This window comes from Scleropages formosus, chromosome 14 (assembly GCF_900964775.1).
Source record: "Scleropages formosus chromosome 14, fSclFor1.1, whole genome shotgun sequence".
Lineage (NCBI taxonomy): Eukaryota > Metazoa > Chordata > Actinopteri > Osteoglossiformes > Osteoglossidae > Scleropages > Scleropages formosus.
In genome coordinates, this window is record NC_041819.1 from 21,902,504 (window position 1) to 21,928,428 (window position 25,925).

A 25,925-nucleotide genomic window follows, 5' to 3' on the forward strand; every position below is an offset into this window, starting at 1 on the left:
GTTCGTGCCTTAGTTAGTTAGTTCAAAAAAGTGAGTAATAAAAGGAAAAAGGTTATTTTTAGTTTACCTGATCTTTTACCTGGTTTGAATGCTGTTTACCGTTCTGTCATTCACTTTACACTGATCTGTGTTCAAACACATCGAGCCTGATAAAAGAGATCAATGATCAGCAAACAAACACTATGAACATACACCCAAGTATACCTGTATAAACAAACATAGTGGAAGCATGTAAAGTAATAACAGGGTAAAAAGGTTAGAATAAACAGTGAGCATTTACAGCCACCTCAGGGTCCATAATTCTCAGTGTTTTAATACAGTTGCCCAGTTGCACCTTTCCAAGTATATTGCACTTTCATAGGTGAGTGTCTCATATTAATTTCATTCATATATGTATACTATATAATATATATATTAGCATCCATTCGTGCAGCATTTTTCCGAGAATCCTAATGAAGATACTTTATATCATGTTATTCTTCAAGGAATCACTTTGCAAAGGTAGGAGGCTCCACATCATATGATTAATAAATGCAATATGATTGATTTCTCTGTCTTATTCATTCAGCTCTGTGCTGGTGCTCTGTGTCCTTGAGCCCAGCTGTGAGCATCTGGCCTCAGCCGTAGTGACTCTTTGAGATGTTCAGCGCTATCTTCGCTCGAGCATTCGTGGTATGCGTTGTGTTTCGACTTCAAAGAAGCCCAGCGACCGTTTTCCTGAGGAAACAGAGCAACGAAAGTACTTTTTCTCATGGCAGCACCTCGGGTAAATAACCGGGGATTTATACCCTGGTTTTCACATTCATTTTATGAACATGTTGTGCAGCTCTTGTGTTTGGAGTTTCTTTTGCCTTGAGGGGGGCGGTATTTTTCTATTCCATTTTCCGTAAACTGGGATGTTTATACTGCTGCTAGACTAATCACCCCCCCATACCCCCCCAACTCCCCCAAAGTTTTAAAGAGTCTGAGCAGGAAATGCAGGATTAAAACCACTTGTGACTGTCGGCTGCCTCGGAACGTCTCCGCTTGAACTTTTTTTTGGAGGGCGGGGGTTCCGCACGCTCGGCTTCCAGAAAGTACAACCGCTCTCCCGTCGCACTATCAGGCCAGTTCGGAGGTGGTTTAAGGGGGCCCCTTTCCCCTAGATGATGGTCCGATTCCCCAATGCTCGCACGCCACGCGAGATGCGTCCCCACTCCTCCCTGGACCGTGTTCCGGTCTGCATATTCTGTCCGGGGGGAGTCTGGGCTGTGTGGCAAGGCCGGATGGAGCAGAACTCCTCGCCATGCAGCAGGCTGCTGATGGGAGTTAAACAAACCCCTCGCCGGGTGAAGTATAAACAAACATAAATGACAACCAGACCTCCAAACCGAGCCGACAAAGCGGGTGTTGAAAAGCTTCATCAAAGCTAATCCCTCCCGTTAGGTAATTACGCACCCAAGGGACCGCGCTTTCTCCACACATCTCCTTGGCCAGATCACGTTAAAATTAGACACGTTACTTCCGAGTGCTTGAAAAGATTCGGCCTCACCAGGAGTTCTTGACACGCATAAGTCAAACCCTGGGCAAGAGTGTGTACAGATGGGGCAGCAGGTAGGTTGGTGGTTTGGAGGTGCTGCCTTACATTTGAAGAACCTGGGTTTGCATCCCACCTCCTGCTGTTGTACCCATGAAGAAGGTATTTACCCTGGACTGACAGTAAAATTACCCAGCTGTATAAATGGATAAATCAGAGTAAATGACTTTGCAGAAAAGCATCATCTATGCAGAGGGTAAAGCTGGAACTTCCTAAGAAATTTGAAGAATGGCTTTCTTCTCCTGGAAAACAGTTGCATTGATGGCACCTGGGTTCCATGGTAGCTTTTACGTGGCAATCCATGGACCTACACCCCCCCTCATGGCACCACCGCCATAGTCCCTCCACTCTCACGCTGCTTCTCCTCTGCTCCCTTTGAGCCATGGTGTCAGCTGCCCGTTCTGCCTTCATTTCAACTTCTTAATTAATGGCGCTTCTTACCCATAACAGTGCAGAGGATTGAGGTGCTTAGTACCCATCTGTGGTTTTTCTCGCAGAGCCAATGCCAGCAAGACCCCATGCACCCCCACTTCTTACTATCACCCTGTGTCATGGTATCTGGGTGGAATGGTGGTTCTGCTCTAGTTTGGATTGTCCTGCACTTTTCATATAGCTCCGTTTCAGATCGTTAATCTGTGTGTTTACAGTTTCATTCATTGAAATATGTTCTTTGGCTTTGGACTCATACTTCAGATTGATTTGTATTTATTCACAGCTAACACTTGTGGTACATGAGCGATACAGGAGCTCAGCAGGTAGTGCTGGTGTCTCAGAGTTTCTGGGTTTTGGGTTTGGATGTGGATTCAAATCCAGTTAAGTCTGCATGGAGTCTATATTCTCCCCATATCTATGTGGGTTTCCTTCAGGTGCTCTGGTTCCTGATCACACTTGGTCCCTATGCATCTAGGATAAGCTCCAGACCAACGTGATCCTGAATTTAACAAGCAGTGATGGATGGATGGATGGATGGATGGATGGATGACCAGTGTTGCTCACTGGACATGTCCATCATGAGGACAGGAAGTCAATCTGGAACATAATGAGCTATGTGGGAAATCTACTGTATATTTATGAATGCCATAAAATTGCTTCTAACAAGGAAATGGTATTAATTTGCAATATAATATAAAAACCTATTCATAAATCAACTGTTTTCAGCCAAGGGTCACAATCATTATTGTGAATTGTACTGAGGGCAACACATGTAAAAATCACAGTGACATCCTGAATCTTAAAAGTCTAAACTGAACACATGCCGCACCTAAAACAATTTTTTCAAGTGCTTGTCTGACTATAATGGTATTATCTTGTGATTCAGCACAATTTACAGTATTTAAGGTTGATGTAGTATTTATTAATAGTTTTACAGATTATTTTTTGCAGGCCATATTAGGCCCTTGGGCTGCATGTTGGACACCCCGGCTTTAGCCAGGATGTGTGTATTAGAATAACAACAGGTAGTGCAGAGACTGAGCGCATGGATTTGGAACAGGAAGGTTCCCAGCTGGCATATTGTCCAGCGATTGCCCCACGGGAAAGGTACTTAACCTGAGCTGTGCCAGTAAAATACCGCACTGTATCAATGGGTAACATTGTACATGGTTTTCGTTAAGAATGAGCTAAGCACTGCAATAATATCCTTACATATTCTTCTTACCCAAAATGTTATGACTAGATATTGTGCTGCGTCTGGCTCCCATTCTGCTGGCCACAGGGGTGATTATGGTGCGAAGTACCAGCGCAGGCCTTCGGACCTTGGCAGCAGCGTTCTAAGAGTAAAGACCCAGAGTGATGACGGTGATCTGCAAAAGAATAAACAGTGCTGTGGAATTGGACACGCTCGGGCAGCTCCGGGTTCAGGTCTGAGTGCCAAACGAGATCCTCGGTGGAATCTGAGAAAAAAAAAAAAAAAAGTCCAGCGAAGGCAGCTGTCCACAAGTATGCGTTTGTCATGTTCGGTTCAGCGGTGGGTGAAGGTCCGGATGTCAGGGCGCAGTCTTGTGTCTCAGGGACTAAGTGCAGAAATAGACTCAAGATGTGTTGCAGATATGCTAACTAGCGTAGCTTCGCTAACAAGCATGCAGGACATAAGAAGTTTTTGCGAAAGCTTGTGATTTGTAGGTTTTGGAGGAAAGGTTTGATATGCACTGCGTGGTTTAAGTGCTAGTGATCTGGGTCCTGCTTTCTGGCCTTTCCAACAGCTGCCAAGAAGGACGATGAAGCATTCATGAAGCATTCATGGCTTCGCTTGTTTGTGCTAAACGATACGCTGAAGGATGGCTTCTTGTTCTCTTTCTGTGCTGCTTCTTGTTTACTAAGATTTTGCTACAAAGATTAGAGGGAAAATTTGCAGGAATCCTTTGCACTATCAAGCAAAAACATCTCACGTACTTTCAGTCCTGCACTGGGTATTCGTGCCATCCAGTATGGACCCTACTGGGAAACACTGGTGCAACATGGATCCTAGTGAACAGGCAGGGGCCAGCAGTGGCTTCATTTCAGTTGCTTTTATGAGTAAGATCCATGTTTACAAAATCCAAATCCAAAACTCTCAGGATTCAAGCCAACCAAATAAAATACAAAGTAGCTTTCCAGTCCTAAAAGAAAAAAAATCGAAAGCATAAAACTAAGTCCAGACTCAGAACTTCTTCTCCTCTTCCTCCACCACCACCATCACCACCATCACCCAAATACAATTCTCCAGCAGTTCAACAGCTTCACCCCAGGCTATCAACGTCCACCCTTTTATAGAGTCTTCAGTCAGTTGATAGCTACACCTCATGCTTGTTGTCCCTGTAACGGTCTGGGCCCAGGTGCAGCTGTCAGTATGGGTGACAGGGTGTGGCCAGGCTGGATCCCACCCCACCTGTTCATGAAGTACTAACAGATCACCATCCAGATGCGATGAGTTCATCATACTCCATACCAAAGAGGACCGCGGTTTTCCCCCCAAAGCCGTCATCTTACACTGAACCTCAAATGCTGTCTGAAAGCCTGTCAAAGCACAGCTGTTAAACACTGAAGTGTAAGAAGGATCCTGACAGCGTAGTGGCTCCCTTTGGATCCAGAGGTTGCTGGCCTGAATTTCACCCATTCCTTGTGCAAGGTACTTACTATAAAACTACCCAGCTGTACAAATGGGTAAATAGTTGAAGGTAGCTTAACATTGTAAGTTTTTTTGAAGGAAAGTGACAAATAAATGTATGGATTTCTCTTAGAACAAATGTGTTACCTGGATTGTGGAGCAGAGTGGCTTTCCTTGACCTAAAAGAGAACTTCTGTTGGTCACAGTTCTATCGGTCATTTCAATCTGCTGTTGTGATCAGGACATGATCAGTAGATATTGAGTGCAGAAAACTTCAGTTTTATATATTTGTCTTTGAAAATTCAGAGCAGTGTCTAGTTTGCAGGCCTATTTGCTCTTGATGCATTCCTCTTCAACACCATCGTTTGCTTAGTGTAGCTGCAGAAGGGTGTGATAAGTTTTGTGATAGCATTAGTTGTGCGTTTAATAGACGCACGTTCTGTGTCATAGGTCTTCATCGGGCTTCCAGCCTGGATCTGCATGGGCTGCTTTCTGATGGTCACACTGATGAACTCCTGTCCTGTCGAAAACCTGGCAACTCATAAACCATGGAGACGTCTGGTGAAAGAAACCGGACAGATGATCACTCAGGTTATGGCTATTTGTTTACAGTCAATTAGTTAAGAATGGTTTTAGCAAACCAATGATCGGAGAAGTCCACATACTACCTTAGGCTGAGAAAAAACTTGCAGCTGTGCAGAAATATTTGAAAACAATCTGTCAGCTAATAGCTTCAAAAAGGTGGAAAAAATGCAATCACATGCAAAAAAATCCCATTAAACTGATGCATACTGTCATGTGAGACATTCAACACATGATGACTGAAGACTTCTTATTTAACCCCAAATGCTCTTCCATGGTCAAATCACATGATATTAACATAGTCAGTAGATTTGCTGGTTCTTTTTGGATTATTTTGCTCGGTCCTTAAATTTATTCAAAGCAACTTACAGCTTTATCCGTTTACAGCTGATATTTAGGGGTCACTTGGGTTAAGAACCTTTTTCAAGGGCTGCTTATTCACACTTGTACCCTTCAGGCTACAAGATCATGTCCATAACCATTACTTTACCCGCTGCACCGATGCTCCCTATTGTGCATTTCAAAATACATCTCTTTTATTATTATTTCATAACAATGCTCAGCATGTCATGTGGATACCCAACCCTGTCCAAACTCCCAATTACTATCTACTCATTCTGCAGTTTTCCAAATCCACGATATCAACACGTTCACGAAACATATAAACTAGTCCCTGCCCAAGGGCTCTCCATCATATGCACATAATGCAGTCCAGATAATGCACAATTCCAAAATACCACGGTATCACCATGTTCATTGCTGGTCAATATTGCCATCTGTGCAGTCATTTTTTTAGCCAGCATGGAATTACACTCAAATTTATTTGGTTTGCATTGAATGACTAAAGAGATTAGTGTCATAGAGGAACAAAAGTTTCAAGATTTATGCTATAAAATTGCAGCGTTACTCATGGCAATTTCAGCAGTGATGACCTGAGATGCCTACAGTCCCAATGGGATCTCTCTGTAAGGGTACTACACACACGTACACAAATACACACACACACTGTCTGCAGCCGCTTCTCCCGAGTGGGGTTGCGGCAAGCCCGAGCCTAACCTGGCAACACAGGGCGAAAGGCTGGAGGGCGAGGGGGCACAGGGTACTACTGACCTCTTATTTTCTCAGCACTATGGAGCTGCCACTACTTTCTTCTAATTAATAACTGCACACTGCTTATTTACACTCTTTTGTTGTCATATAAATTTAATATGTGTGTATTCCAGCGTTTCTCCGCTTTATTCTGCTGTGGTTCATTTCTGTACAGATTGCAATCAAGCTTTGATATAGAATTTCACGGGCGCTTCAGAAACCGAAAGCAGTTTTTCATGTTATTTTTTCCATGTGTCATCAGTGCGTTTTGTTCGGAAACGTCAGACCAAACCCGAGATCTCCAAATGGATCTTCAGCGTTTGGTGTCATCCATTTATAACAAAAGTCTGAGTTTTTTGTTCATTATTCTCTTTTTTTGTTACAAGCAGTTCGGAATATCCATGAGGACCATGGCGGAACACTCAAAGAGGAGGAATGCACTCTGTTGTGTTCATGGTGCATGGAGATACTTGAGAGTTATGCTTTGAGTTAGCCAGCCATGATTGTTGTTGGGTTTTATGGTGTGTCTGTTAGATCCAACTTTACTGTCTCATTTTTATCCCTGAATTTGCATTCTGTTTCAGTGAGATAAGTGGTGACTTAATGAGATTAATCAAATTTGAAGACTTGCTGGAGATAAGTGGTCCTCTTCAAATGCATGTTGGGGTCAATAAGTCTGTCACTGATAAGAATGCAAAACAGACAGGACTGCGGCACTCAAGGGCTGGAACTGCTGATCCTCGGCTCCAGAACTTTTATTTGGTCACGTTCTGTATACAAAGCTGTGAGATAAAGATTAAATCAGTTCAGTTCAGCCAATGATTATTTGAATCTGGTGGTTCGGGGCCTCGACGGAACAAGCAACATAAGAGGCCAGAGCCCTGAGGGACCCTGGTTTTCCCCATGAATGCTTGGTCTCCTCACACTGCAACTTGCTCCATCAGTCCCTGTACCATCTGGATCTGCACACACACACACACACACACACACACAGAGCACCAGGACGGCCAGCTGGAGAACGAGGCTTCCTGAACTTTAAACAGAAGTACATCTTCGCCTTGGACGGGACTTCCGTCATCTTTTGGCCAGACAGCTTTGGTAGAATGCGGCAAGCTGGTGTTTTGGAGGTTTCTGTCCAAATTCTTCTTCCACACTGCTTTTTCAGAATATTTTCCTTGTGAATTATTCTCCTTGCAAAGTTGGCAGTGCACAGTGGAGTTTTGAAAAGAGCACCTGTAAGGTAAGATTTATTAAAACGTGGTGTAGGGTAGCATGGTCCATTCAGTGGATTAGGTTGAACACACCATGTACGTATTTTATTACTGACATCTCAACCCGAATAAGGGTTTGCAGTTCTTCTGAGCTCTGAGTCCTTAGATCACTGTTCATAATGTCTTAGTTGTGTGTGTAAGATGTTGACCGTGTGTTCATATAGCCGAAGGGAAAGGTGAAGAGAAGGGGAAGTACATACCAGGTCTGGGCTCTCTTAGAGATATCATGAAATCATGTTTTTCTCACTGTTAACATGAATGGAGATTTGTTCTGTCCCTTGAGCTCTTCAGGTTTCCACTGGGCGGTGGAAGATCATGTGTAACTCTCATAAGTCCATTTTGGTTTGTTTACCGCAGTCTTCACAGAATGTGTTCACATTTGATGGATTGCAGCTGGAACACGTGAAAGGTACTACATCAGTTGAGTCTGTTCACACTGGGTCCTTGTGATCACTAGGAAAAGGGCAAACTCTAGGGGTATCTTCACTGAATGAAGACATTGTTTTATAAAGTCCAAGTAATGCTGAATCTTAGTTCAAATTGACCATCATATCAATGAATCAATGTTGACAAACGGTTGTAGCAAACCAGAGCCTAACCTGGCAACACAGGGTGCAAGGCTGTAGGGGGAGGGGACACACCCTGGATGGGATGCCAGTCCACCGCAAGGCACCCCAAGCAGGGCTTGAACCCTAGACCTGCCACACAGCGGGCACTGGCTAAACCCGCCACCACGCCACCCATCTGTCATATCATATGAACATCAGATTGAGCATCTTAAGAACTGGTACAGGCCATAGATATTAATGTCATTAAATGTTAAGGGAAGGCATCGATAGATTTTCTTACAATAAGGGCCGTTACTGCTAGGGACTTAAGAAGAAACACATGAGTAGTGGTCCACTTCAACTCGGATGCATCTTCTCCAAAGGACTGCATGCTTCAAATGTTTTATTCGATACGGTGAGGGGCTGGTGAGGAATTGGAACAACCTCACAACTGAATTTCATCATGTATGATTTACAGTATTTGGGGGGGAACCCTGGAAGAAAAATATTTAATGCCTTTCATGTATGAACTTTTATTATTAGGACTGGAGGCGCTGCTAAACCTGAAACACATTAAGAGTTGGATTGTCTATTCAGGTTAAGGTTCTTGGAACTTCATGCATATGGAATGTGTGTGGTATGTGCGTGATTTCATGCAGCGTGTGGTTGTCACATTGCCGTCGAAGGCTCCATGTGGCTGCAATCCATCTCTCTGACATTTTTGATCTGATCTTCAGCAAACAAAACATGCAACAACAAATAAACTACAGTCTGTTTGTTTTCATTCATCTGAAATGACTTCTCAGGGTGATTTTGTTGGAGTCCCTTGACTGGGGGGAGAGCAAAAAACGTGACTTAATGGCAAATACTGCAGCCTATATTCTTAACATGGAAGATGCTTCGCTCATGTTTAAGGTCTTCTGTGGCTATAGACCGCACTCCAGATCACTTCTTTCAAAACACCTTTTTGACACCCATTCCTGCAATGAGAAATCACCAAAGAAAGACGTACTGTAGGTGGTGGTAGGGAATCCGGTGATCCTCTTCCTTGTAAATTAGGCGTCAAAGCCAGATTAGAACTGAATAAGGCAATGAAATCATATTAAGCTTCTAATGCCTCTTGTATCCAGAGGGATGGACAGAGTTTAAGTAGTGTGCTGTTAAATAGAAAGAGATTTGTGTGTGTGTGGGGGGGGGGGGGGGGGGGCGTGAAGGAATGAGGAGATAATTTTCATATACCCAGGATCATTGCCTTCATTAGGGAGGGATTTGTCATCCAGACGGTGAATGTCAGTAGTTCTGATTAGGTTTTAGGTGGAACTGTGAGGTCGTCTTTGCTGCATTGAGGGCACTATCATGATCTGAGCGGCAGGCGAGTCTTCCCATCAGCACCTACCTAGAGGACCGTCATGAGGTCCTGAGACCTGGGTGGACGGAGCGAGAAAATCCTCCATCACGCCCGACCACAGACGTTGAAATTCCGTGCAGTGCACACATCATGGCCAGTTTTCCCCCTTTCCCAGCCTGTTTGCTATTAATTACTTGGCCACCCTTTACCATGCATGTGCTCCAGTGCCGGAGGGCTGCCTGAGAATATGGATGGAGTCATGGTCAAAGCGTAGGTTATAGATGCGGGATGCGTTTCCTCGTGTAGCGCCAGGAAAGGGAAGTCCCCCTTATTTGCAGGTTTCCACATTCTTCTCAGCAATGCTGTTATGGCATTTAGAGCTGTAACGTGCTAAATGTTGTAAAATCAAGGTCAGCAAAGCACAAGAAGGCATCTAAATCCGGAGAAGCGAGACACAAACTTCTCATGTGGAATGTATCTTCTCTGTATAACTGCTTAGTTAATGTGGGTTCGGTCTCGTCCTGTACCTGTGCTGGTTTGCGGTGTTACAGGAAACAGTTGCCAGTAAGAGAATATAAAAGAGAGGCATCATGATGTGAACTGACATGACTGTGTGCTGATTTTTTAGTGGTGCAATTGGTGCATTTTTTTAAGGCAGTGAAGATCTGCCCATGATGTCCTTTATGTCTTCAGAATTTCTGGATCTGGGAAGGGGATGGAGCAACAAAGCAAAGTTATTGTGTTTTACGTGGCATTGTTTCAGCGGGATTGTTTGCGCTATTATTTTTTTATTTGTTTATTCGTTGGGTTCCTGTTCCCACAGAGAGATGGGGGACGTACAACTCGCCACCAGCACTCAGATCACCAAGACCAGCCTGACGTTGGGTCGGGGTTCCTTGAGGAGCGATCCCCCGGCCTTCACTCTTCCACCCCGCAATGTCCGCGTCAGCCAGGGGGGCACGGCGAGGCTCGAAGGCACGGTAGGACCGGGATTCCCCTTGGGGTGGGGAGGCATTGAGGTTAAGGGTTCTCGTGTTGGTTCACTTGCAGCAGTTGTGGCACTGAAGCTTTCTGAAGGGGGTCCTGGGTCAGCGGGTGCTGATTGCCCCCTCCCACAGGACGTTTTGGGAAGTGTTGAGTCTGTCAACAGTTTCCATGCCATCTTTCTCCAGGAACTGGCTTGAAGCGAAGACCTTGACAACGTCAGCAACCAACATCATCTACGTGTGAACTAAGACGTGCAAAAAAAATTACATTTGCACTTTCTCGCTAAGACCGTGCCTCGTGTTTTTGGAGGTGGTTCGTAACGACTCCCTGTACGTCTCCAAGCCCACATTCCTTTCCCAGTGGTCAGGTCCTGTGTTCCAGACCAGATTCTTTCACGAAGGAGTTTTCTTACCCCTTTACTCAACTCCCAGACCTTGTAACACAAGCACAGATTTATGGGACACATTTTAAAACAAGCATGATTTTATCACCCACATCCCTCAACCCCACACCAGCTCCTTCACCTGGTTTTCATTTTGGCTTTTACATCAGCAGCCGAGCCCTTTCGGAATGGCTTGTTTGAAGAGTAGCTGACTTGAGGAATAAGACCGTCTCTTCTTCATGCTCATTTGTCTTACATTTGAAGAAATCTAGAACAAACCGCCATTGTGTGGTTAATGTCAGCTTTAGGGACTGAAAACCCTCCTGGTAACCATGCCTGTCTACACACCACACAATTGGGGTATAAGTCTCATCCTGTGAGGTCCTGGACTGGTACTGCTGGGCTTAAATTGCTGGGAAATGGCAAAATATTGGTATTTTAGTATTAAATGGAAGGAATAACACAATACACCAGTGATGTGACATGTTAAGCCCCACAGTTGCAAATAAATTAAAAAGAAATGCATCACATAGCTGATATTTCTACTGCCTTTGGAGGTTGTAGGTTTGAATCCCCTCCTTCGGTACCCCTGAACAAGGTAGCTATCCCAGATTGCTCCATTAAAATTTACCCAGCATTTTTAAATGGGTAAATATTTGTATCTTAACACTGTCAGTCACTCTAGAGAAAATTATCAGCTAAATGAATGAATGTAAAAAAAACTTGCCCATAAATTCATATGATTCAGAATGTGCAGTAAAGGACATCATTATGTATGTTTAAGGCCTTTATTTGTAAATAATCAATGAACAGCAATATTTATTCATCGTTTGCCTGTAAGCAGTGCATGTCTCTGAGCTGCATCACCTGTGTAAAGGCCAATATTATTGGTAGGTCATTCATGTTTGGTTGTGTGAAAATTTTTGAATAGATGCTCACAAGACAGATGGCATACAAGGGCATTAGTAAACATAGTAAAAAATTTATTGGTTGTCAAAATTCAGACTCCATATGGTGTTAACCACACACACTCGCTGTCTGAATCGCTTGTCCCATACGGGGCCGCAGGGAGCTGGAGCCTAACCTGGCAACACACCCAGGACAGGATGCCAGTCCATCGCAAGGCACCCCAAGGGGGACTTGAACCCCAGACCCACTGGAAAGCAGGACCTGGTCCAACCCACTGCACCACCTTGCTCCCCATTAACCACACAATGAGTATATATAATTTTTTTTCTGAATGTTTGTCAAACTTTTCCATTTACATCAACCAGAAGCAGAACTACTCAAACATGTGGTGTGTAACTAATATGCTCTCAAATTTTGTGTGACGTGTACAAAATGGGGTCAAAGAAGAAGTGAAGCTGGAATGAACTTCAATTATTTCTTTCCAACATATATTATTTTTACTGTCTAGTATCATTATGTAATGCATGTAGAGTATTCCTAACGTTTTCCAAGATTTTGGCATTTAAGAGGAGAGTATCCACTAACATTTGCGTTCCCCTGGCAACGCAATGCAGGTAATTGTGAGCAAACTGATGTGGCATGGCAACAAATCTGTGATTAAAGATTATGTAGCTGGTTCTTTGCGGTCGATCTGTGGCTCAGATGAATGTGCTCACAGATCCCAAAGTGAGATTGCACTCACAGGAAACCCTTCCCACATCTTCTTTAAGTGCCAGTAAAGTACACCCCCCTCCCCTCCCCTTCTCTGTCTTCACGGCAGCTCTTCAATGGAGCTTTAAGTTCCTTGGTTTTGTGCACTCATGTAGAACTATAACAGTGGTATGGACTTTGTTGTTTTGAATGCCTGGGATACTTTAACCTGCGGAATGGGATACATTGCTCCTAGATTTGTTTTGTCTAGATTACATTTTGTTTGTTTGTAACTAACTCAGAGCCAAAGTTTACAACAAGGGGCTATTTCGTACTACGGTGGCTCATGTTACTGATGTTCGAGTTAAACAATTCCAGTGATACAATCATTTTTCTGTTGATGTGCATGTTTTTAACTGCATTTTCAGGAATGATCATGTAATTTCTTTATTCATTTATTTATTTAATCAAGCAAAACCAGGCTGTATTTCCGCTCCTTGCCATTAGTTGGCGATAAAATTCATGCAGACAAATTAGAAACAGGATTTCCGTAATTCATCTCACATTCACAGTGCTTACAGCTTCTATCTGCTGTTCCTGAGCATCAGTGGTCAATAACAAGCTGATAAATGTTTTAAACATATATAGAACCTGAATAGGAGTTCGTGGGGAGAAAGTATTTTAAATTGGTAATTTTAAATTACTCCTAATTTTACTCTTTGGGTGTCTGTTATTACGCGTTCGTTGATTTTGACTGAGTGGTAAAAATTACTTTGATTTTACAAAACAGAGTTACAAATGGACTTCCACTCCAAATTGTGTTTTAGAAGCGAATAGCTAATGTGATGTTACACTACTTAGCTGTACTGACTTGTATATACAGCGAGTTACCATAGTAGCTACCCAGGGAGCAGGGTATTTCACAGGAACAACTGTGGAGAAGTTACTTGCTCAGGTCTGCAAGAGCAGGTTATCTTATAGGACACAAGCCATCAATGTTCCAGCTTAAGGCAATACGCTTAACCAATACCAGCAACCAACGGCTGCTTTTGAGCCACAGTCCTTTCCCGGTGTTCGTCTCCGTATTATGTGGAAAAGCCACAAGGCCAATAAATGATCACATTCTCAGCGCTTTCAATGCAGTTCAGCTCCTTAAAGCACAAGTGACCAGCAATTAATATGGAGATTTATATATTATAAGCATATAAGCACAGAAATACTCAAAGGTTCACGGCTCAGCCAAGGGTCTGCTCTTGCTCTGCTCTATTTTGAAACTACAATACAGGTGGCCCCCGAGTTACGATGGGGTTACATTCCCCAAAACCCATCATAAGTCGAAAATGCATTTAATACACCTAATACACACCTCTGCTTGACAGTCTAGGAGACGCGGATTGCTGTCGCTGCCCAGCATCTCGAGAGAGTATCGCTCCGAGTATCGCTTGCCTGGGAAAAAAATTAAAATTCAAAATTCAAGGTACGGTTTCTACTGAATATCTATTGCCAGCTCACCATCGTAAAGTTGAAAAAAATCGCACGTCGAACCATCTTAAATCGAGGACCACCTGTATGCGTTTCATTTATTTTAACCTGCCTCAGCAATTTAAGGTCCAGCATCATAAAAGAGTAAAACCCCGAACTGTGTCAGTTTGGATGAAAATGGGTTCTAAGCAAGATATAAATCATATGTAAATTTATAATTAAATTACATATGAATTTTTCCTGAAAGACTTCAGAGCCTTGTTTCCTTCTGAAACAGCTACAGATTTGATTTAGTTCTCCTGTGGGCCATTAGTAGCGGTGTATATTATTTGCACATTGAGGACAGATGCTGACTTATCCCTCTCACTTGCGACAGACCCAACAATAACAGCACTTTGAGCTCCCTGTTTACTCGGACCCGCTGTTATGGTAATGAGGGCCTCGAGCGCTAATATTTCCAGCAGTATGTAAACGACCTGTGGTTTCCCCTTCACCCTGATGTCCAAGAGACTTTCCATGTTTAATCAGAATACTGTGGCTTACAATCGGTATGGTTGTTGGGTGAAACGATCTGCCTGTCCTTTCTGTAGTCTTGTTTGGACGTAATTGTCGGACATTACCGGGAGTACATTAATCATATGCTGCGTCGTTAGTGCCAAAAAGTATGAAATTTTATGCTGAAATAACAGGCCTGATTTGTAATTCCAGTTTGCTCAGAAGGTTTTGGTTTCTCCACCGCCCCATGACAGGAGACAGGCACTGGAAGCAATGGGCAGCAATGGGCACCGAGACCTTTCTTTTCATTTAAATGGATTATAATGTCTTTGTCATGTGACTCTCGCTCCTCCGTGTTTTGTCAGGTCTTCTGAAGCAGAACGCGGGCCAGCGCGGTTCCGCTCCGGTGATCAGTTCCAGCTTGGAAACATTTCCCAGCACTAGGAGCCGTGGCGGGGCTCCGCTGGAGATTAGCATTGCCTGACGTGAACTCGTACATAGAAAAATGCACCATTATCTGGATTAGAATGATTAGCGCGGGCAGTGAAACGGAGACGTGATGCTGCGTTCCTGCAGTTAGTCTGACCTATCAGAAGACGCCGTGCACTGTTATCTTTGGTGTCTGAACTGTTTTTCTTGTTTTTTTTTTCACCCGGAAAACATTGCCGTTTGGCCTCTGGGTGATAATCCTGCAGTCGCTTTAATAATAGGCATGTTCTCTTATGGCTGATACCATCGATACTTTTTGCTGACTAATTGTCCATTCTGTAATCTTTTCCTATAATGCAGCACCTCAACAACTGCCAAGATGCTTTAGGAAGATTAAAAAGTGGAAAAAAAAAAAAAAGCCTCCATACTGTTCAGATAATTTCTCCAAGATGACGTTCACATTGAAGCTCAGATGAGTGAATTTTATTACATGAGTTTATATATTCAAATAATTTACGCTGAGAATATGGAAATGACGATGTGGTCGGTTCAGTCCTGTAACCTTCGTGCTACCTGCTGTGTCCACTTGGCAACTCTTGACCTGTCTCCAAGGCAAGGGGGTTAGTATGTGCTGATCTCTCTGGGTTCTGTCTGCTGCACAGTGTAATGTGGGTGCAGAGGGATTGTGGGTAAAAGCATCCAACTTGTCCCACCCCTTTACCTTTCCTTCCTCACCAAGGCAGACTATTCGTCTCGGCCATGTTGTCCACCATAATGAAAGCAGCAGGACATGTGCTAGATGTTCCTATGATGATACTATAAGCACTATGGCCATGTGGCTCGAGGGCTGCAGGTTCAAGACACGTTGCGGACCAGTAACCGTACTGGGGGTTGGACCCATGGCCACCACAAAGGTGGCGGTAAAGTTGACCTAACAACTCTCAAAGAGCTCACCTTCCAGCAGGTGTGATGGGCACCTCACCAATATGTAGAGTGGGGTGATGGGGTGCACTAAGACAGAAACTCCCTTCAACATAAAGTACAGATTAAAATAAATAGTTGATGGTGCAGAAGTCAGATTCTGCTCAAACAAGGTCAGTGAGTTTGTTCTTCTGGTAATTAACACAGTGATCCACATATAACTTTCCCCTGTTGACTTAATAATTCAAGACCACAAAACTCATCTCCGTATTTAAATGTATTTATTTGGGACTTGCCTCCTGAGTAGTTTACACTGATGAACCTATTTGAACAGCTGGGTGACCTTTACAGCAGCAGTTTAGGGTAAGTACCTCAATCAAGGGTACAACAGCAGAAAGAGAATTTGAACTGAGGTCCCTTGAGTCCAAGGCAAAAGCTCTAACAGCTATGCTACCTGCTCTTTTTTTTGAGTATTTCCTGAGTAACCCTGTATTGTGCAGTGATGCTGAGTGCATCCCCACTCCCTGACCATCCATCATCCATCTTTCTCCAATTACAGCATCAAACTTGGGGAGAGACCCAGAAACGGGCAGCCGGGCTGCGGTGCATCGTGGGAAACATTCTGCTGTGGCCGCAGCTAGAAAAGAGCCTTAAGAACGGCCAATTTTAGCTAATGAGCAGTGTAAAAACATACAAAAAACAGTGTTTAAAGGCTTTGAGGGAAATCCGCTAAGCTGGCCGACGCGGTCAAACGAACAGTGTGGAAAACATGCTGAGAAACAAACTCTTGTATTAACATCATTAATGTAACACAGTAGAGCTCTAGCTTTAGAAGAATATCTGTGAGGTTGTGATCCGCTTCTTTCCGGAGTCTTTGAGCTGGACCAGATTTGTTCAGAAGTGCTGTGGCGTTTTGTAGCGACTCTCTGGCATGTGGCACCTCTGGCCGGACCCCCGATTGTTATGACTCTTTAGACGTCTCGTTTTTGTTTACTTTTCAGTCTGGATGCTTTGGTACAGCGGAGGGGCGCCCGTGGGCTGCCAAATGCACCAAGTTCATGCACCAAGTTCCACGTCATTTTATCTGGACCAGTTGCCACCATCTTGGAGTCTACCAGGAGGCGTCGGGACGGATTGCTGCTCCCTGACTGTCTGGTTACGTACCGGGTTAACAAAAAAAGAAAGAATGCATGCTGGGTAAACAGCTTTAGAGCTGCTCACCCCTCCGGCGTGCAATCCTTCTCTTTTGGTGCATTTTTGAGGCAGCGATCTTGACCACAGGTAGTTTTATGAAGGGGGAAGTTACCGGGAGGACTCTCTGCGGAGAGAGTGAGAAGATCAGGAGCTCGGGAGGAAATGCCAGTGTCCGCTTTGATTTAATAAATTCCTCCACCCCGATATTGCTGCTTTTGGGCATATCTAAGGAGCGGCCCAAATGCTGGAGGTCGTGTGTTCGCAACTGGAACTAGGGGAGACCGACTTGACAGCTCGGAATGTGAGTTGGAGCCCGAAAGGCGTACTTTATAGTTCTGCTTCGTGTTCTTTGTCCTGTGCTGGAATTCGGCATCCATATGGAATCAATCCGTTCCCTACAAGCTGTCGAGGCGTATTAATTTGTATTTTTCGATCTGAAATTAGCCACAGCTGCCACGGTTGGGGTGTCTCCTTTTCGTCTCGCCGGCGAGTTCGGAACGGAATTCGGCCTCCTGGAGGACGGCTGCGGTCGATCCTCAAAGCAGGGTCGGGGGTCACATTCGCGGTTCGCTCTGGTTCACTTCAACTGCCTTCAGAAACGCACCGTTCCATGAGCTCCGCTGGGCTGAGGGTGGTTGAGGAAGGCTAAATGGGGGAGACCCATGGAGATGGAGGGTAGGAGTTCCCACATGGTCTCCTTATTAGCTGTGGACTTTTCCTGCACATTTGCGATGCTTGACAGACTTGAGAGAAAACAAGTGCAGCGAGATTAAGGAAATGACCTCGAACTGAGGTGAACCAAGGGAGAAAAAGAGGCACCAGTGCTTTCAAGAGGAGCCTGACGGCCGCCATCATCTCCGGGAGGCACCAGGTTCATTAGCGACGCTGTGCGGTGGCCCTCGTTACCGTGAGACGCCGAGCATCCTGGGGGGTCGTTCTCTGCCCTCAGCATGAAAACGAAACACACCGCTGCCTAGGGACTAGTTTCCAGGTACAGCGATAATGGGCCGGACCAGTTTAATCAGCTAAGTGTAAGAAATCGGAAAAGAATAACAAAAATAATGGATGGTTGGTGGTGGGAGGGGAGGTGGGGTTGAGGTGGGGCCCATGGAAGGGACCACCATGTATTTTGACACTTTGAGCCCAACCTGATTTGTAAAATGAATTTATAAATAAGATTTATAAAATCTTTTATCTTTTTGTATCATATACAGTTTACATATAATCTTATGTATTTTACAAAATATGTAAAGTTTTTTTAATTTGACCTACTGATAAATAATAATAATAATAATAATAATAATAATAATAATAATAATAATGACAGCAAAAAATGGTTAGGTCCCTAATTACAGGAGGAACTGGTATGGTTATTAATTGTTTATTATAATCATTATTAATCTGAAACCTGTGTTTAAACATGGCTTATAATGTTAGGTAATTTTACTGGAGTAATCCAGGGTAAGTACATTAATTCAGCGTGCTGCACAGGGCATAGGGATTCGAACCTGAGTTTCTGATCGCAGGCCAGTGGCCCTAAGCACGACTGTACCCTCTGATCCACTGTGTCAAGATACTAGAAAATGCTGTAATACTTTTCTGTATTTCTGATATTTGAACTAGCTGAAGAAACTGCATTTGTGTGAGCTTGTATGTTTCACAAATATGAGAAATGTTTCGTGGTAAAGGTGTTACCACGGTAAGGTGCGTGAGGGAACTCATAGTGGCTGTGCATATATGTAGAGTTGATTAGCGTTTTAGGGTGTCTCAGTAAAATATATCATGATTTATTGGTTATAGGCATTGGAACTTGCTTTTTACATTTCCGAATAAACTTTCAACCGTAATATATGGCTTGTTAAGTTACGACAATTACTTTGAAACCGCTGTAGCTCTGGGTTCAAACGTACTTTTGTAGTTTGGGCTGGAGAGAGGTTTCGTTTTGCGTCCGCCCGTTTCCTGTGGTCGGAATTCAAACGGAACGAAATTTTTCAAAACCAAATGTATTATATTCTCAGGGATGGACATTTACGGCTGTTTTTTAACATTTAGTGTCCTCGAGGGCAACGACATTCATCGTGATACGTGTGCGTAAATTGCGTCTGTAAGTCATAAAAACGATTTCAGAGTTTGGGTTTGACTGTTAGTTAACTTTTACATGGAGAGTTATTTCCTCGTTTGGAATCTTTTGGCCCTTTTTGCGGTGACATGATTTATGGATATTAATGAACCGCCATATGATGTGCATCTAAGTGTGCATATCAGTAACGTGTGTGTGTGTGTCTGTGTGTATGCCAATGCCCTCTTGCAGGTGAAAGGCTGCCCCGAGCCCCAGGTGATTTGGTACAGGGACGGGAAGCCTCTGACCCCTGGAGAGCATCACACCATGGAGCAGGGCCCTCGTGGGGCCTTCAGCCTGGTGGTTCACGGGGTCCGGGAGGAAGACGGGGGCCGCTACACCTGTGAGGCTCTCAACGACGGCGGGAGTCGCCAAATCACCGTCACACTCACTGTGGAAGGTGCTGTCCCTTAAGTCCAATTAAAGCTACAAAGCTCTACGGTGTGTGTAAAATCATTGTAAAGGTACAGAGTCTGTGTAAAGTCAGTCTAAAGGCATAAGGTCTGTATAAAGTCAGTGTAAAGTCAGTGGAAAGCTACATGGTCTGTTTAAAGTCAGTGTAAAGGTGGAAAGTCTGTGTAAAGTCAGTGTAAAGGTACAGAGTCTGTGTAAAGTCAGTCTAAAGGCATAAGGTCTGTATAATGTCAGTGTAAAGTCAGTAGAAACGTACATGGTCTGTTTAAAGTCAGTGTAAAAGTAGAAGGTCTGTGTAAAATCAGTGTAAAGGTACAAGATCTGTGTAAAGTCAACGAAAAGGTACGGAGTCTGTGTAAAGTCAGTGTAAAGGTACAGGGTCTGTGTAAAATCAATGTAAACGTATACGATCCATGTAAAGTCAGTGTAAAAGCATAGGGTGTGTGTAAAGTCAACAAAAAGGTACAGAGTCTGTGTAAAGTTAGTGTAAAGCTATACATGTGTGAAAAGTCTGAGAAGATAGTCTGTTTAAACGTAAAACTGTTTTCTTCTTACACACGAAACCCGGTCGACGTAAAATCGGTGCACAGTTGTACGTTTCTGGGGTGTGATGTTTACTGCTGAAGCTGCTCTGAAGCTCCTTCCTCGGTGTCGGAGCGACGGGAACAGACAGGGTTCTAAAGCTGGAGCAGCGAAAGAGACGCCTCTTGGTCCTGGTCGGGCTGCACGCTTTCGCTCCTTGCTTCTCGAACCCTGGCAGCAGGGGAGGAGAGCTCCTGCAAGCGCACTTACGTCGTAAACAGTAGCACGTGGGCTTTATTTAGCTCTTTCGCTGCGGGCCAACACTTGCGGTTGCTCCTTTAGCCCTCTTGTTGTGCTAAACACACGGTTCCCAGTTAACCACTCTCAGCACTTGCCGTCACAATGACTCCAGATAACACTGAATAAATTGCCGTTTGGATGCATTTGCTTATTTTCTACTTTCAGACAAGCTAGGCGGTTAATAAAAAGCTATTATTTTGCTCATGAAGAGAAATAATGTGTTTGTTTGGCCAAAGTCCACTTCGGACTCCTTTCCTACAGAGATCCCCTGCGTGGAGCCGCTCGCGCAGGCCTGTTTATTAACACCTTCTTTTTCCCTGGATCGAACCCGTTCGCTAATCCTCTCACGGCCTTGGGATGTGGTGTGCCATCCGACCGGGATCTGGGGTCTGGAACCAAACCACGTCCCCAGGCAGGGAAGCAAGTGAGGTCCCGGGGACACCTGGCCCTGGCATGCAGTGGGAAACTATTGCTTGCATAGTGGGAATCTGAGCCGGGTTAAGAACCTCACCACTCTGAGTTGGATATGTTTTTGACACTGTTTTCATGGGAAATAATAAATAATTATTGTTACTGCTGAAATTCCTTCAGCATAATTCTCCAGAATTATATTTCTTCATCTTATAATTTCCCAACGATACATTAGTTATTCATTAGGTGATGTTTTGCTCCAAGGAAACTTAGTGTTAGTCTATTTACAATTATTTATTTATCTGGGTAATTTTTACTGCAGCAATGTAGGGTAACTACTTTGTTGGAGGGCACTACAGCAATAGGTGGGATTCAAACCTGCAACCTTCAGACTCACTACTGTCCCTGTAGCTTTGGCACGGTGGACTAAAGCAGTTTGGGTTAAGAACCATTCTAAATGGTATGGAGAGCTTCTGGGATGCAAACCAATGATGTTTTCTCAAGTTCACTCTGTTGATCATCTTAGGTTCTGCCTCTGGCTGCAAGAACTTGTGCTTACGGGCAGAGATGGCTGCAAATTTAAATGCCACCGGGGGGGAGGGGTTTGTCTGGTATCTTTCGGAAAATTTGTCTAGTTAGCCATTAATTTCTTCGGTTAAATACCCATGTCATTAAAATATGAATAAAAAAAAGAGTATTAAAACCAAAAAAAAATCATTATCTGCCCTTAAGGTGTCCAGTTAGTGTTATGATGGAAGACAGTAGCCGTGAAGGTAGTGAAATTAATGGATTTCAGATCCCTGAGACAGTGACATTGCACATGACTGTGAGTTTCAGGGTCTGCCTAGTTTCCCCGCCTTGTTAAAACCAGAAACTGGTAAAATCATGGTGAGGCACACTGATCTTTTTCCTAAATCAGGGCATTGAAAACCCAGCCGCATGAATCTACACAGAGTCCATCATGCAAGTAGCTCATCTCAGCCTAGAGTGGCTCTTGGTTTAAAGAATAACGTGAATTTTTATTGCTCTTCCTTGTTAATGGGTTATCCAGTGTTGCGGAGCAAGCACCCAGGCCTGTCCCTGTTTTTACCCCTTGGGCGGAGTCCCGTTCCAGTCAGCATGTTCACCAGCAAGCCCCTTACAGCAGCCCAGTGGCCTTCGACTGTTTTCGTAACCCAGACTGGATTGTTCTCCCATCAGGAAGAAAATGGCCTGTTAACAGCCAATGGTTCCTTTGCATAGCATCTGCGGGACCACTCAAAAGTTTGTCTACACCTGCTTGAAACCAGACTGGCTTGGGCCAAAAAAACAGAGGCACTGGCCTTTTCACGAGTGTAAAACACTCTCAAAGACCAATGAGTCAAAACTGGATATATATGGTGCAGCTTCTGAGTTTCTGTGAGACTAAGAGAGTTTGAGATCATGAGCACTACCTGTGTGATTCCCACCGTTCCACATGGTGGTGGCAGTGTAATGCTGTGGGGATGCTGTGCTGGTCACAGAGTTGATGGTCTTCACCAAGTCCACAGTGATCTCAGCTAGCCTGGTTGTCATAGCATTTTCCAATGACGGACACACACACACACATTTTCTAAACCACTTGTCCCATTCGGGGTTGCGGGGAGCCAGAGCCAAACCTGGCAACACAGGGCATAAGGCTGGGGGGGGGCATACCCAGGACAGGATGCCAGTCTGTCGCAAGGCACCCCAAGCGGGACTCGAACCCCAGACCCACCAGATAGCAGGACCTGGTCCAACCCACTGCGCCACCGCACCCCCCACCCAATGACGGCCACTTCCATCAGAATTACGGTGGGTTGGACAGTTCTTCATTCTTCAGCAAGACAGCAACCCAAAAGAACCATCTGGTGAAGGTGGACAGTAATGAGAACTCGGACTAATATCTTGGATACAAACAGTGTCAAATATGAAAAATTGTTTGCTGCAAGAGTGTACTCCGATTTTGTAACATGCTGTCTCTTCCCGTGGTGTCTTTAGGGCTTCTTGATGGTTCAGGATGATCATCGTTGGGACTGTAGAGCATTTCCTTGAGTTCTCAAAGTTGCAACAGGATGAAAAGAAGTTAGACTTCAGCAGTTAGCTTGGAATGGGAGGGGAAGTGCTTGAACTAGCCTTGGAGTTATTGCCGTTGCTTGGATTTTATTGCTTGGAACCACTTGTGCAACTTGCCCAGATAAACACCATCAGCATATTTTTCGCCACAAACAGGAAATGGAGAGAAAAGGTTCAACCTCCCCTCTGCCAGCAGAACAGCAGGGTAAGGGCGCTTTTTCACATTCAGCTCCTTACAAACATTTGTGTCCAAACTGTATCACATGGTCATGAGTTTTTTTTTCTCTCATTTACACATCACTGACTTAAAAATATTGCCCAATATTCTGATATTGTGCTATAATGTAATATAGTATTATATTGTATTTCTTCATTTAATTAGTAACACACTTCATTTTTCTCATATTTGACGGTTTGCACATCTGTCCTCGTTTTCAACAAAATGAGTAATTTTTTAACATGGGAACTCTTGCTTGTTTATTTTTCCTGAGCGTCCTCAACGTGACCCATTGTCATATTTCCTTCTTAATGAACTGAATTGTGTGGCTTTCTCGCCGTCGTATTTTTTCACCATGATTCCAGGGGACGGGTTCCTGCGGTGGAGAACAGGCCCAGTATCTGGGGGGAGAGTCCGCCGAAGTTCGTGACGAAGCCCTCGCGCCTCTTCCTCAACGTTGGTCAGAGCGGAAAGTTTTCCGCCAAAATAACGGGCCGCCCGCAGCCCCAGGTCGTCTGGCTCAAGGTGCATCAAACGGGGTGGGCGGAGCCTGAGAATGCGTTACAGACCATCTCCGCTGCTGTGAGGCCGAAGCCCTGCCCCTAGCCCACTCCCTATTGGTCCTTTCAGGGTGAAATGGAACTCCAACCTGGTGGGCGGTTCAACATGTTCGAGCGGTCGGGGGTCCACTTCCTGGAGGTCTCCGATGCTCGAGCGGAGGACGCAGGGACGTACACCTGCTCCGTGATGAACAATGCCGGCAAGGCTATGGCCACGGCGGAGCTGACCATTCAGGGTGCGGACCAGTTAAACGCTGATCAACCAATAGACATGAGATTCATATTGCTGCACAAAAACAATCATCCCAACAAGCCCCTGTGTATTATAAATATTATATGTATCTATTATAAATATATGTGTAAATATACATTTACATATATTTATAATAGATACATATAATATTTGAAATACATAGGCCTATATATGTATGTGTATATATATATATATATATATATACCATAGTATGCATGTATACAGTATATATACTGTATATGCGCATATATGTATGTATTTATACATATATATGTGTTAATATGCATTATATATAAATGTCTATTTAGCTGATGTTTTTCTTCAAGGCATCATGCAAGTAAATAAAAATGTATTCAATCAATATTCTCTGTTTTTCCTCATAGGTTCCTCTGCTGAAGCAGACATGTAAGTCGGGATGTTTCCTTGCATTTAAAGAAGTCAGATGCTGTGATATACAAGTTTAGCTCTGTTTTTGTTCATTTATGTATTGTTTATTTGTATATATTTGTTTATGTGAAACATAAATGTATATTTTTCACCAACCTGCTTTTTACTGGAGTTCCGTGCGACTTCACGTTTGATGCTCCTCTTTCCTGGTGTCCCAACCCAGCGCCGGTGCTGTTGCTCCTGCCATTCCTGCTCCAAAGACATCCGAGTTGCCTGCAGACAAGAGACAGTGTCTCGTCTCCGGTCCAACGCCTTCTAGGACACCAGAGAGAAAGGAGGTCAAGGAGCCTCGCGCTAACGACACAGAGACATGGAGGTCCACCAAGCTCCCCTCTGAGATCAGGGTCGATGCCCCCAGCTGGGCTGCGATCTCACAGCGGAGGGCTGACCCCGAGAGGCCACACTCCGGCCAGCCTGCGGCTCCCGGAGGGGAGTCCGTCCGGCCTTGTGGTCCGTCCCCGCTCTCGGCCAAAGAGCCCACGTACCCGGAACCGAAAACTGGGAGCGGGAAGTTCCTGAGGGAGGATAGGTTTGAGGTGATGGGATCTCCTCCCCAGTTTGACCTTCAGCCCCAGAGCCAAGAGGTTCTGGAAGGAGCAACAGTCACATTTTGTTGCCAAGGTAACTGATGTTGCGTCACCACGGTGACTGACATCCAATCACTGCGCACTATGAAGTTTTTTCTGGCTTTTGGAATGAGCACTGGCAGCAGACACTTCATTTCAAGTTTGTTTTGTTCTTCGTTCCTGAAACCTCTAATAAAAAATGTTTTAATGTAAATGTTGCTTAATGTCACGGTGGCGACTTCTGCGCAATAATGGCTTTCTTGGCCTTTTGGAGACCAATAACAAGTAGTGCAGATGGGGTTTTGGGGTTTTATTGATGCAGAATTTCAGAGGAGAAATGTCCACTGGGAGTCTGGAAAAAATTCTTGGTCTCTGTTATTAAACTCAAAAGCTCATTTTCTTGGGAGCCGTTCAGTTTAAAGGGACCTGCGCAGCTTCTAATTTTGTCTTTTGACTTATTTAAGCAGCTGAAAGTTTACTGCGGTACGCCAATAACTTTCTCAAGGGTACAGCAGCAGCTTCGGTTCCATAGCCATTGGCTCATTAATGACATGGTAATGACCATAAGTTCGACACATTTGCTGATATTTGCTTTAGAAACTTGAGCTTCTTGCAGTTTTACACAGTAGCTGCTTATAGAGTGGAGTATCTTTCGAAGTGCTTGTCCCTGGGACTTGAACCAAGCGTCCTTCTGGCGGCAGATCCCAGCTCGGAACTACTGCGCAGCCAGCTATGTTTTCCAAAAGTCCATCCTCTTTCGTTAGCCGCTGCGCCACCTGCTGGTTTGCAAGAGCGCAGCGGGCTGATAAGTCACATGTCCTGCTTTTGCTGTGTTTGCGCTCCAGTTTCGGGTTCCCCGGCGCCGACACTCAGCTGGATCAAAGACGGCCTGGTTCTGAGAGGCGGTCCGGGTATGAAGATACAGCAGGAGGCCAGCCTGCACCTGCTCTGCCTGGAGAGAGTCTGCAAGGAGGACGCCGGTAGCTACGGGTGCGCGGCGTCCAACAGCAGGGGGCAGGCGTCCGCCACTTGGGCCCTAGTCGTCAAAAGTAAGC

General features: G+C 44.5%; 1 protein-coding gene across 3 annotated transcripts in view; it reads left to right on the forward strand.

The window, feature by feature from the left end:
- Window positions 1–25,925, forward strand: part of LOC108929005 (myosin light chain kinase, smooth muscle-like) — a 61,273-nt gene that overhangs the window by 270 nt on the left and 35,078 nt on the right. For all 3 annotated transcript variants that reach the window (XM_018743274.2, XM_018743275.2, XM_018743276.2), the window contains exons 2-9: window positions 10,323–10,479; window positions 19,300–19,507; window positions 22,984–23,032; window positions 23,410–23,569; window positions 23,675–23,840; window positions 24,241–24,262; window positions 24,468–24,925; window positions 25,716–25,919. In XM_018743274.2, coding sequence (XP_018598790.1) covers window positions 10,327–10,479; window positions 19,300–19,507; window positions 22,984–23,032; window positions 23,410–23,569; window positions 23,675–23,840; window positions 24,241–24,262; window positions 24,468–24,925; window positions 25,716–25,919 — 1,420 coding nt within the window. In that variant the 5' untranslated portion in view covers window positions 10,323–10,326. The remainder of the gene's footprint in view (window positions 1–10,322; window positions 10,480–19,299; window positions 19,508–22,983; window positions 23,033–23,409; window positions 23,570–23,674; window positions 23,841–24,240; window positions 24,263–24,467; window positions 24,926–25,715; window positions 25,920–25,925) is intronic.